General features: G+C 44.4%; 1 protein-coding gene across 1 annotated transcript in view; it reads right to left on the reverse strand.

The window, feature by feature from the left end:
* Positions 1-663: 663 nt before the first annotated feature.
* LOC146046424 (synaptotagmin-2-like) overlaps positions 664-13999 on the reverse strand; it is a 41539-nt gene continuing 28203 nt past the window's right edge. Inside the window, exon 7 of the mRNA XM_083165713.1 lies at positions 664-1178. Within this exon, the coding sequence (XP_083021839.1) occupies positions 933-1178 (246 nt within the window). The 3' untranslated portion in view covers positions 664-932. The remainder of the gene's footprint in view (positions 1179-13999) is intronic.

A 13999-nucleotide genomic window follows, 5' to 3' on the forward strand; every position in this document is an offset into this window, starting at 1 on the left:
CGACCATAGCCATGTCAGTGTTTTGCATGTGCCATTTAATCGTGGGGTTGCCATGAATGGGGGGGGGGGAGGGAGGTGCATACCTCCCAACATGACCCTCTCCAGGAGGGACACATTGCTCTGTTTCTGGACTTTCTTCTTAATTTATGGATTACCATCACCTGTGCTTAAACACCTTTCTTATCAATTACCCTGTTTAAAACAGGTGATGACAATCATAAATTAAGTTGGAAGTCCAGAAACAGAGCATTCGGTCCCTCCTGGAGAGGGTCATGTTGGGAGGTATGGAGGTGTGGGGCGCTCACCTGGTGTGTCTGGTGAGTACTTGTGTCTTTGCTGTGTAACATGGAGAGGCAGAGGGTGTCTGGCACTGTGGGCTCACTGGGCTGGTTCTCTGTCATGTGAGTCAGTCATGTGAGTCAGTCATGTGAGTCAGAGGCTCCACCCAGAGTTAGAGCTTCAGACACACTTTGAGTGACAGATGTAGCCAAATATAAAAGATATATATATATATATATATACACACACACACGCACACACATGATGATTTTTTTTTTTTCAGTTTTCTTGGGTGTAGACAGGTTGTGTATCTTTCATTAATAATCATTAATAATCAGAACGGATATACCTTACGGTTGTATGATTTTTATTTTTTAATTTTTTTTATAACATGTACCATCAGTCCTCTGTTCCTGACATTAGGACTTTTTTCCTTATTGTGCAGGTAGGTTTGGAGATTTAGCAGCGCCACGCGCTGTGGATGCAGTTGGTGCCCACAGCCTGCAGCATAAAAAGACGTGTGTAAAGACCATTCCTACAGGAGATGTGGTAATGCCCCTTGCCAGCATGTCCACACCCCCCATGTGTACCACAACAAGATGGAACTCTTGAGTCATTTAGCAATTTGTTGAGGCCTTCATTATTTGGGTCATTCAGGGGTTGATATTGAAGCCTCCTTGACACCACAATATGCACATTTCTGTATGAATGGATTTATGTCTGTGAATCTCTGGTGGCTGAAGACTGTGCCACTGGGCTACCGAACTTCCAGTATGTGCAAGCATGTAGGACCAGTGCTGTAATGCATTCTCTGAAGCTCCGCTGCCTAAGTGTATCTTCCCGATCTCACAGTTATTGACTAGATCGTGGTCCCACACTGAGATTTTAAGATCCATTTTCTGAAGAAGGAAAGAAAATAAATGTTATACAGTCACACAGACTGGAATTGCCACGAGAGTCACCCATACTACAGCTGGTGGTCAATTAATCATGTCAAATACCCCATACAAATGGTTATATATTGAGGTCACTGTAAGCAGTAGAATTCACTGGTCAATGTTTAACCATTTAAATGGCTAATATTTATTTCACAAAATGGTTGTTTTTTTATAATCAAAATAGTTCAATGATTATACCTTAAACCTGATTAAAAATCATTTGTTTTCAACAGAAATTCTAAATAGAAAAAGTTTAGAGAGCTATTTATACTGTATAATGTGATATAAATATTATAAAGCAGGCAAAGCAGTGAAGAGTGAACAATACACGTGTTCATGTTTGAACAAGAAAATTCCTTCTTTTTCTCTGACATCTCCATCATTTCAAAGATCATCATGTATGCACGGTACATAGATGACCTCCTGCTCCTGTGGGGGGGAACACCTGAAGAATTACAGAACATCATTGATAACCAGGGGTGCCTAAAGAGGGGGGGGAGCAGGTACAACTTACAATTTTGCAAAAAAAGAAGAAAAAGACTCTCTCTTTGTTTGGGGCACTCTTTGAAAATGATTACAATTCAGTAATCGAAGATTTGTAAAAGTATGTCATAAGGTATTGTCAGTGAGTAATGAGTAACAACACAAGTTTGAGTAGGATGATATAAGTGGATATATCGTGGAGCCAGTGTCACTGGGATAGGGTAGGCTAGTTATGGATGCTAGTAACACTTGAAGGGGTGGGTTTGAGTGACCCAACCCAGAATGTGGTATAAGTTAAAAACTAACTTTTATTTGGTTTTATTAAAATAAACACTAGACAAGAACGTTTTTTAGGCGCTCACACACAAACATATAACATATATATATATAAAAATTGAGAGAATCACACTGACTCGTGTGTGCCCTGTGGGCATGACATCCCCTGGTTCGGCAACGCGTGTCTAGGCTCAAGAGGATACGTATGAGTCCTGAGTATAAAAACTCTAGAAAATGTCTCAGTAATGAGCCTATGAGGTAGGACTGAATTAGTGTAGCCCCACCCACAGCCCAGGTGATGATATTCCCCAACACAGGTAGTGGGTTAGAGGGGGTCACCTGCGTGTTGCTAGAACGGGATGTTATCTTTTAACACTTACTAGGATTCACTTAGTCAGAGCCACAGACTATCAATTAGAGAGTGGAGGTATAATGAATAGGTCAATACATGAAATTTCACCACAGTAAATAAATTGTATCAAGTATTACTGGAACAGTTAGTATTTCAACATTGTATCGAAAGGGTAGCAATCCCTCTGCAAAGTTTATCTGTTCTTGAGAAAAAATATAGTGTGGGCTGACATGTGACCCTCCTAGTTTATTTGCCAAAAAGGGAAAATATACATTTAGTTATAGTGAGATTCCGCATACTTAGGAATCTACTTTGTAAAGGACACTTTCCAGTGCCTGATGTTACGGACTGTTATATGCATTTGTTTGAACCGTACTTTCTGGTATTCTTTGCTACAGTCTATAAAAGTGTCATTCATCAACAATGATAGGCTTGCCTTCCAGGCCGGCAGTCCTATCTGCTTTTAACCGTCTATAAAGGTGCCCGTCGTCAAAAGTGTACTAGGGTATGACTCATTCAATGTAGACAGGCTCTAGTTCGGCTCATGGCCGGCATGTAAAGCATTAAATATAAATCGTCACAGTCTACCTGCTACCTTGTCGGCAATTACATATATATATGCAACAAAGATTGGTGTCAATACAGATAGCAATTAGCGCAAGGAGATAAGTTTATCTGTGCTGTAACAATCTCATGTTAGTTCAGTTTAGCCGACAGCTGTAGTGTCGACATAGTATGCTATACTGTCAGTATTTTCTGATTTAGTCCAAGCCAATCTCTAAGTATCAACAATATGCAAGCTGTCAAATCGGCAGTCTAGATAAGAGTTTCTAGATGACAGTTAATGTTTTATTTAATCATTAGCGGCTCAGGTACTGTTTGTGTGTACAGGTCTCTGAATCACAACATGCTGGAAATAATACAGATGCTCCCGCAAAGTAGTTGGATGGGGATTGGGGATATTAAGGTGGGGGATGGGGGAGGGGGTTTATAAACACAGGAAAAGAGGGAGAGGAAAATGACAAAGAAGATGGGGAGAAGAAGGAAGGGACCAGAAGGAGGTGAGGGTCTGACTGTATCCAAAAGGGTATGAGTGATCCCACCGACTTTATATACCCTTAACAATGGTGGGGTAGTCTGGTTTGAGGATTGGAAAGTCTCCTTTCACCTCTGGCAGGCTGCCCACTTCCAATTGTCAGCTGCCACCTAATAGTAGTGGGCTCTTATGGGTATTGTGGGGGAAGAACTCTGCCCAGTATGGAGTCAGAAAGAAAAGAAATTAGTGTTACCCTTTTAGTGCGAAAGCGGCTGCTGCCCACCTAATATACCTATCACTCGGGGTGGAATACTGTATGGAACTAGGAGAGGTCACCCTTCTCCTGTCATACCTTCATACGTCCCAAGTTAGCTGCCATCATTTATTAGGTGGGCTTTTTCAGGTATGGTGGGTGAGCGGGCTTATTATCACACTGTGGGGGATTTATAACACCAACGGTGTGAGTGTAGAGGAGAAGGAACAGGTTATGAGGAGGAGGACGGAAGGTCGCAGGTAAGAGGTGGAAGAGGGAACCAGGGAGGAAAGGAGGTAGAGGGAGTGCGGGTGAGCAGGTACCTGTGGGTGCACGCTATGCGCTGAGCGGCACTATGACAGTCCCGTCAGGAAGACTGTGGCTGCTGCGGCTGTTTGCGTCTTCCACGGTTATCGCATAGGAGAGGGCTGCAGGAGCTGGAGCTGATACGGCTGGTACGGCTGTAAGTATCAGGAGCGCTGGATAGTGCTGTAGCCGGTCTGTAGCGCGGCTGCTGCTGCGGCTGGTATGGCAAGACTGGGAGGCGCACAGTATCTGCGTCACTCCCACTAGAAACCAACGATCGTTTCACCTCTCTGGCTTCTTCAGGGTTAAGGTGTGTGATTAAGGCAGGTGCCTGCGCTGTCTATTTATCGCGTGAATACTGGTGCCTAATTGGTTCTCCCTGCTGTCAATCACGCAGTGGGAGAAAAATCTGGCAATGCTGTCAAAACGTATTTAATTGGTGTGAGACTTAGGAGACCTTTATTTTACAGGGTATCAGAGCACCTATGAAATGTATGTTTGTAACTGGCTTATCTGGAGCAGTTTATATAATGTTTATTTGTGTGATAAATAATTTACCACAGGGCATGGGATTTATTCGTGGGGGACTGACAGTTCTGAACCTGATATGGGAATAATGTTATTGGTCCCGTCGGTACAGTGGGATAGGCATGAGGGAGAATATGAAAAATGAATGAGAGAAAAAATAATAATATGAAAAAAAAATTTTAAGGAAAAAGGAAATGAGAAAAAAAGGGGGGAACAAGTCGATATGCGTGGAGTTTTAAGAAGGGGGTGAGTCTCCCCTTGTATAATAAAATAGGATAAAACTGCGATAAAGTGACCTGTGATGAGGTGTGGTGTGTGTCCAGGAGGTTCTAATTGCCATTATGCAATCTGGATAACTCCTGATGAGAGTGGGGATTGTGTGGAATATTGTGGAATAGAATATTATAGATACAGTACTGTGTGCCCTAAGTGCAGGAGGGATTACTGCCCAGGAGGGATTATTGCACCCTCAACAGTTACATAAAACAGAAAATAGTGCCAAGAGGACTACGACCCCGGATCTTCCCAACCTTTGAGCTGGCGACAGATGCCCTAAGAACAGAATGGGAAACATGCCTCCTCAAATGTTCAAACGACCTTATGGGGATTCTTGTCAAACATAGCATGCTCACACTCAACAGCTGTGAGAAACTAATTGATGAACTAGGGACCAAACTGGAGACATATGAAAAAGATCTAACTTTTCAAAAAAACTTTGAGCAAAACAAAGAAGACCTCAAAAGATACGAGGACACAATCATAGAAAGGAAAAGGGGCAAATACCAGAGGGACAAAAAGGACTTTGCAAGTGGCCACATCTTCAAGTGGACAACCAACACGCGGAGCAAAAACCGAAATCCGAATAGGAGATATGTCCACAATTATAGTTCTTCAGAAACGGACATCTCGGAGATAGATGAACCCCCTTCAGCCCAACAAAGACCTCAGGTTCCTTTTTTAGAGGAAGGCCCCATTGGCAGGGGCTACCGACAGAATCCAACAAGAGGAAGATCCGGAGAGGAAAGAAGAAGAGGCAGAGACTGGAGAAATTGGGACCCACCTCAACCCCAACGACAGTCATCGAGAACCAGGAAACAGAACAGATAGATGATACACAACTCACAATAATCAACCTATCGAAACGAGAGCTTTCAACAGAACATCTCAAAATCCTGGGCAAGGGGTTATCCTTTTCTCCCAATGCACCCCTGAATCGGTTCACCTGGGAAAAAGACTTACGCTTATTTGGTAGGAAATTACTCCTCAAGAAGTATTTTCACAATAAGGACAATATGACCCTATCCGCTTTGGGACACCCTACCACCACTCAGCACCAGGAACATCCGGAACTTACGGCCCAAGACCTCCAGATGATCGAAATTCTGGAGGAACTACAAGACTCAAACTGCCAACAGGACCAAGGAGCTAGACGCCCTATTCTGAGGAAAAAGAGCTCCTTCATGCCCAATGAACACCTTAGCGCAGAAATCAAGATCTTTCTGGATATGGTGTCTAGAGACATGAATGGCCTGATGACCCAACTGGACATGAGAAAGAACCGTCACCCCAATCTTACGGAACAAGACAGACACACCCTCAGGGACATATCCTCCTGGGAGGACGTCACCATCAAGCCATCAGATAAAGGGGGCAATATCGTCTTGTGGCCTAAGGACATGTACATGAGGGAGGCGAACAGGCAACTCCAGGACCGGAAATGTTATAAACAAATGATTCTGGACCCTACGAACAACTACAAAGCCTCATATAATAGACTCATAAACCAGGCATTCAGGGATGGAGTGATCCTGAAGAGCGAACATGCGTTCCTCACAGTGGAAAATCCAAAAACCCCCACGTTCTATATGCTCCCCAAGGTGCACAAAAACCTTTCAAACCCACCCGGAAGACCCATAGTGTCAGGGATACAAGGCCTATCAGAACAGGCCAGCATATTTTTGGACAAACACCTCCGACATCATGTCCTGACACTCCCTTCCTATGTCCAGGACACCAGAGACATTCTCAAAAGAGTGCATGACGTACACCTGGAAGCGGATCAACTCCTGGCCACACTGGACGTTGAGTCCCTATACACGTGTATAGAGCACAATCTAGGGCTGTCAGCAGTGAAATACTTCATTACAACAGAGGGTATGACGGACTTTGGGGGATTCCTCATAACACTCCTGGAATTTGTCCTCAAGAACAATTATTTCACGTTCGACGACAAATATTATCTACAGACCCGGGGAACAGCGATGGGTGCGGCATGTGCACCCACATATGCCAACCTGTTCCTCGGGTGGTGGGAACGGGAGGTGGTCTTTTTGGAACAAAATGATATACACACCCAGAAGATAATATCTTGGGTGAGGTATATAGATGACATTATGGTCATCTGGCAAGGAGATCAAGAGAGTCTAGTCCACTTTATCCAAAACCTCAACAACAACGACCTGAACCTCAAGTTAACACACTATATCCATCCCAACGAAATCACATTCTTGGATCTGACAATTTATCGCTCAGAGGATAATCTCCTACTTACCAAACTGTTCCGCAAAGAGACAGCAACAAACAGCCTCCTGGTTTCCGAAAGCGCACACTTCCCTCCCACTATTAAAAACCTTCCGAAAGGGGAATTCCTCCGTCTGAGGAGAAACTGCTCCACGAAAGAGATGTACCTCAGCCAAAGTGAAGATCTAGCCTCCAGACTCCGCATACGAGGGTACAGCCAAAGATCTATCAAACATGCCAAATACTTAGCTCTGAAATGTCAGAGGGATGATCTCCAGTTTTCTTCAAAAAAAGCAATTACAGCGGAACCAGCCACTAGGTTCATCACGAACTTCTGTGATCAGTGGCAAGACTTGCAGGGCATCATCCGCAAACACTGGCATATTCTTGAGATGGACCCTGATTTAGCAGACATCACGAACAGAGGACCACAGTTTAGCTGGAGACGGGCAAGGAACCTGAGGGACAGATTAGTCCAAAGTCACTTTCAGTGGACACCTAAAATCAAACCCAGGATCAGAGGCACCTTCCCATGTACAAAATGCAAAGCATGCCCTCACATGAAGAAACTGAACAAAGTAACCAACCGCTTTGGCAAAATACTGACAGTGGAACACTACATCTCCTGCGAAACCACAGGGGTTATATACTGCTTGGAATGCACATGCAGGCTACGATACGTGGGGATGACAAGCAGGAAACTCAAATTGCAGATTCTGGAACACGCAGGCAACATCAGGAATGCCCAATCGGATGTCCTGAAATTTAAAAAACTGACGTCAGTGGCCAGACACTTTTTGGCCAAACATGAAGGATCACCTCGGGACCTCAAAGTGTTTGGGCTAGAACAAATCAAACTGGGCATAAGAGGAGGAGACCTGACCAATGCACTGCTACAAAGAGAAAGCAGATGGATTTTCGACCTAAATACCGTCAATCCTTATGGTTTGAATGAGAACAACTGCTTCGGGTCCTTCCTCTAATTTTTCCTCACTCACTACCAACGGAATATTCGCCTTGAGGACACACTGTCCTGTGATCCCACCACCGACACTATTCTGACCCAATTGGGACCTTTGATAAAGCTTTTCAAGACCCTCCGCACATTGCTGCGGTAGGTCCTTTGCCCCCCTTTTTCTTTTCTTTTTTTTTTCTTTCTTCTTTTTTCTCTCTTTTTTCTTCTCTTTCTTCCTCTTTTTCTAATTCCCCCCCCCCCCTTTGTCCCTATGTAGATGTCGGGACAGGGCTACGGCCCCGTTAAAACTCCCACACAGACGTCTTTACTAACATTATATGTAGGGATTATCACTACTGTATAAATCGGTATTACTTATTAAGTGTAGGGATCATCACCACTATATTATTGTCCAATACACTACACTTAGCACGTCACACTACCATTCACCATTTGGACCCTATAGGATATCCCCCCAGCTTTCACTCCTATCACCGCGTGCATCACCTTCTCACATTTTTATTTAAGTTTTTCACAACCTTTTACACATTATAATTTTACAACAACTTCCTACCCAATTTTGGGCACATATCCCCCAATCACTCACCTAAGTCAACTCGCTTTGATAAAATCATAGCGCTTCATTCTATACACTATCACACCCAGCAGGTGCAATAATCCCTCCTGGGCAGTAATCCCTCCTGCACTTAGGGCACACAGTACTGTATCTATAATATTCTATTCCACAATATTCCACACAATCCCCACTCTCATCAGGAGTTATCCAGATTGCATAATGGCAATTAGAACCTCCTGGACACACACCACACCTCATCACAGGTCACTTTATCGCAGTTTTATCCTATTTTATTATACAAGGGGAGACTCACCCCCTTCTTAAAACTCCACGCATATCGACTTGTTCCCCCCTTTTTTTCTCATTTCCTTTTTCCTTAAATTTTTTTTTTCATATTATTATTTTTTCTCTCATTCATTTTTCATATTCTCCCTCATGCCTATCCCACTGTACCGACGGGACCAATAACATTATTCCCATATCAGGTTCAGAACTGTCAGTCCCCCACGAATAAATCCCATGCCCTGTGGTAAATTATTTATCACACAAATAAACATTATATAAACTGCTCCAGATAAGCCAGTTACAAACATACATTTCATAGGTGCTCTGATACCCTGTAAAATAAAGGTCTCCTAAGTCTCACACCAATTAAATACGTTTTGACAGCATTGCCAGATTTTTCTCCCACTGCGTGATTGACAGCAGGGAGAACCAATTAGGCACCAGTATTCACGCGATAAATAGACAGCGCAGGCACCTGCCTTAATCACACACCTTAACCCTGAAGAAGCCAGAGAGGTGAAACGATCGTTGGTTTCTAGTGGGAGTGACGCAGATACTGTGCGCCTCCCAGTCTTGCCATACCAGCCGCAGCAGCAGCCGCGCTACAGACCGGCTACAGCACTATCCAGCGCTCCTGATACTTACAGCCGTACCAGCCGTATCAGCTCCAGCTCCTGCAGCCCTCTCCACGCGATAACCGTGGAAGACGCAAACAGCCGCAGCAGCCACAGTCTTCCTGACGGGACTGTCATAGTGCCGCTCAGCGCATAGCGTGCACCCACAGGTACCTGCTCACCCGCACTCCCTCTACCTCCTTTCCTCCCTGGTTCCCTCTTCCACCTCTTACCTGCGACCTTCCGTCCTCCTCCTCATAACCTGTTCCTTCTCCTCTACACTCACACCGTTGGTGTTATAAATCCCCCACAGTGTGATAATAAGCCTGCTCACCCACCATACCTAAAAAAGCCCACCTAATAAATGATGGCAGCTAACTTGGGACGTATGAAGGTATGACAGGAGAAGGGTGACCTCTCCTAGTTCCATACAGTATTCCACCCCGAGTGATAGGTATATTAGGTGGGCAGCAGCCGCTTTCGCACTAAAAGGGTAACACTAATTTCTTTTCTTTCTGACTCCATACTGGGCAGAGTTCTTCCCCCACAATACCCATAAGAGCCCACTACTATTAGGTGGCAGCTGACAATTGGAAGTGGGCAGCCTGCCAGAGGTGAAAGGAGACTTTCCAATCCTCAAACCAGACTACCCCACCATTGTTAAGGGTATATAAAGTCGGTGGGATCACTCATACCCTTTTGGATACAGTCAGACCCTCACCTCCTTCTGGTCCCTTCCTTCTTCTCCCCATCTTCTTTGTCATTTTCCTCTCCCTCTTTTCCTGTGTTCATAAACCCCCTCCCCCATCCCCCACCTTAATATCCCCAATCCCCATCCAACTACTTTGCGGGAGCATCTGTATTATTTCCAGCATGTTGTGATTCAGAGACCTGTACACACAAACAGTACCTGAGCCGCTAATGATTAAATAAAACATTAACTGTCATCTAGAAACTCTTATCTAGACTGCCGATTTGACAGCTTGCATATTGTTGATACTTAGAGATTGGCTTGGACTAAATCAGAAAATACTGACAGTATAGCATACTATGTCGACACTACAGCTGTCGGCTAAACTGAACTAACATGAGATTGTTACAGCACAGATAAACTTATCTCCTTGCGCTAATTGCTATCTGTATTGACACCAATCTTTGTTGCATATATATATGTAATTGCCGACAAGGTAGCAGGTAGACTGTGACGATTTATATTTAATGCTTTACATGCCGGCCATGAGCCGAACTAGAGCCTGTCTACATTGAATGAGTCATACCCTAGTACACTTTTGACGACGGGCACCTTTATAGACGGTTAAAAGCAGATAGGACTGCCGGCCTGGAAGGCAAGCCTATCATTGTTGATGAATGACACTTTTATAGACTGTAGCAAAGAATACCAGAAAGTACGGTTCAAACAAATGCATATAACAGTCCGTAACATCAGGCACTGGAAAGTGTCCTTTACAAAGTAGATTCCTAAGTATGCGGAATCTCACTATAACTAAATGTATATTTTCCCTTTTTGGCAAATAAACTAGGAGGGTCACATGTCAGCCCACACTATATTTTTTCTCAAGAACAGATAAACTTTGCAGAGGGATTGCTACCCTTTCGATACAATGTTGAAATACTAACTGTTCCAGTAATACTTGATACAATTTATTTACTGTGGTGAAATTTCATGTATTGACCTATTCATTATACCTCCACTCTCTAATTGATAGTCTGTGGCTCTGACTAAGTGAATCCTAGTAAGTGTTAAAAGATAACATCCCGTTCTAGCAACACGCAGGTGACCCCCTCTAACCCACTACCTGTGTTGGGGAATATCATCACCTGGGCTGTGGGTGGGGCTACACTAATTCAGTCCTACCTCATAGGCTCATTACTGAGACATTTTCTAGAGTTTTTATACTCAGGACTCATACGTATCCTCTTGAGCCTAGACACGCGTTGCCGAACCAGGGGATGTCATGCCCACAGGGCACACACGAGTCAGTGTGATTCTCTCAATTTTTATATATATATATATGTTATATGTTTGTGTGTGAGCGCCTAAAAAACGTTCTTGTCTAGTGTTTATTTTAATAAAACCAAATAAAAGTTAGTTTTTAACTTATACCACATTCTGGGTTGGGTCACTCAAACCCACCCCTTCAAGTGTTACTAGCATCCATAACTAGCCTACCCTATCCCAGTGACACTGGCTCCACGATATATCCACTTATATCATCCTACTCAAACTTGTGTTGTTACTCATTACTCACTGACAATACCTTATGACATACTTTTACAAATCTTCGATTACTGAATTGTAATCATTTTCAAAGAGTGCCCCAAACAAAGAGAGAGTCTTTTTCTTCTTTTTTTGCATATATAATTACTCTCTAGGGTGCACCTCCACGCTACTCACCTGGCTGAGATCCCTCTAAACAGGCCTCCTATACCATCTTGAATTGTGGATTCCTCGATATACACCCATATTTACTGTATTTACCAAAAATTACCTGTGCTCTGATCCATCTCCCACTTCCCCTTTCCCACACATTACAACTTACAATTTACCCGGGCCCGGGCCTGTCAGGGGGGCCCTGGTCTGGACACACAGGTTTTTTTTTATTTGGTGGCAAGTACCCCCAACATGACCCATTCCATTAGGTACAATATACTCTGTTCCTGGACTTCCCTGCCAGTGGTAGTTACAGAGGTTGGACTCCAGCACAGTCCAAAATTCAAAGAGGGGCAGTCACATCAACTGCCAGTGAGTTGCTGAGGGTAGCAGTATATACTGTATGACCCCCCCTTTTTGAATATTGGACTGTGCTGCAGGCTCACATCTGTAACTGCCACTGACAGGGAAGTCCAGGAACAGAGCATTTTGTAACTAATGGAATGGGCCACAACGGGTCCACAGAGTGTGCGGGAGCTCCGTCCGTGGGGGCCCCAGGAAGTTGTTGTACCGGGGCCCAGGATTTCTCTTGGCGGCCCTGTTGATAACATCAATACAGCAGAGGGACCAATCCAACTGACATCCACCATGGACAATACAACCATACATTGAAACAACTGTATTTGAGAAAAAAACAGACCGGAATACACTGCTGCAATACAGTAGCAACCATGCACCGGCATTAAAAAGAGGATTACCGAAATCCCAGATGATACGGATTGCCAGAATTACAAGTGACCGCTCCACACTAGCAGACAATCTAGACAATCTCATCACTAAATTCATCATAAGAGGCTACGATCCGAAAGTTCTTGAGATGCAGAAGAACAGGTTCTACTGATCCCTCGGGACTCTTTATTAAAATCCACGAGAAACACAGCCATTAAAAAGAAAATCCCCTTTGTGACTACATACTGTACACTCCAGCCAGCCAGGTCCTCCCGAGGGCACTAAATGCGGTATGGCCACTAGTCACCAGTGACAAGCAACTACTATGTTTTCAAAATCAGTCCAAATCTAATTCTCTCTGCACAAGTTACATCTGCCCCCCCTGCAGTGCACATGGTTTTGTCCATCTAAGAAGGATTTTGTCAGAAAGAATGAACCAAAATAAGGCCCTTAGTTAAGATTTTTCATCCAGCAAAGTTTCCTTGCTGGTCTCACACAGAGCAGCAGCCCTAGCCCAGCAGCGTCCCAGGTCTCTAGGCAATGGCCCGATGACATCACAGGGCAGAGCTGGGATCCCGGAAGCGCTGCAGGGAAGCGCAGACGCCAGAGAAGAGTACACGCTGCTAGATAAAAGGTAAGAAAGCGCACTGCTCCTGTTCTTTTCTTTCACAGCACTATATGCACTTTCTTTTAGCACAAGCCCTGAAGATAAAGCCGCACCGGCTTTGAAACGTCGGCAAATGCTTGTATACTTCTGATACAGTACATAAAATTGGATATATTTCCTATAGCTGACTGAGTGCCGCCTGTTTCTTTGTGGGTCCCTCCTGGACTTCGAAAAGGACTTTGCTCTGTATATTACTTTCTGAGGAAGGCACCTTGACGTGACGCCCTTTCAATGAGAGTGCCAGACAACTGATACAATATATATATATATATATATATATATATATATATATATATATATATGTCCTGTATATTAAGCCAGATCTGTCATGCAGTGGGAGTAGGAGCGGCAGCGGTGGGGAACTGTGAAGAACTGCGGCAGCAGGATCATCAGAAGCGGCAGTGGGAGCAGGAGCAGTGTAAGAAGCACAGAGCGGCAGTGAGAAAACGCTCCCCGGCTCTCCTGCTCTCACTGCCGCTTCTGATGATCCTCTCTGAATATCTCGGCGACCCCTGCGACCCCCATACCTCCCAACTTGCAGACAGACAGTGGAGGGACACTGAGAAGCGCGTCTCCATCACGCCGAAAATATCGGGGGTGTGACCTAATGAAAGGGGCTTGCGGCTCCAGGCTCTCTCGTGAGGCCACGCCCCCGTTTTGACGCTATGGGGGCATGACCCAGAGGCTCTGTGAGCCTCTAGCCATGCCCACAGCCCCCTGGCTGCGGGAATAGACGCTGTGCGTCTATAAAATGATCTAAACTCCTTCCTTGCTACAGTCACATTAAACAGCCCTTCTAATAACTCAGG

This window comes from Crinia signifera, chromosome 11 (genome assembly GCF_055691185.1).
Source record: "Crinia signifera chromosome 11, ASM5569118v1, whole genome shotgun sequence".
Classification (NCBI taxonomy): domain Eukaryota; kingdom Metazoa; phylum Chordata; class Amphibia; order Anura; family Myobatrachidae; genus Crinia; species Crinia signifera.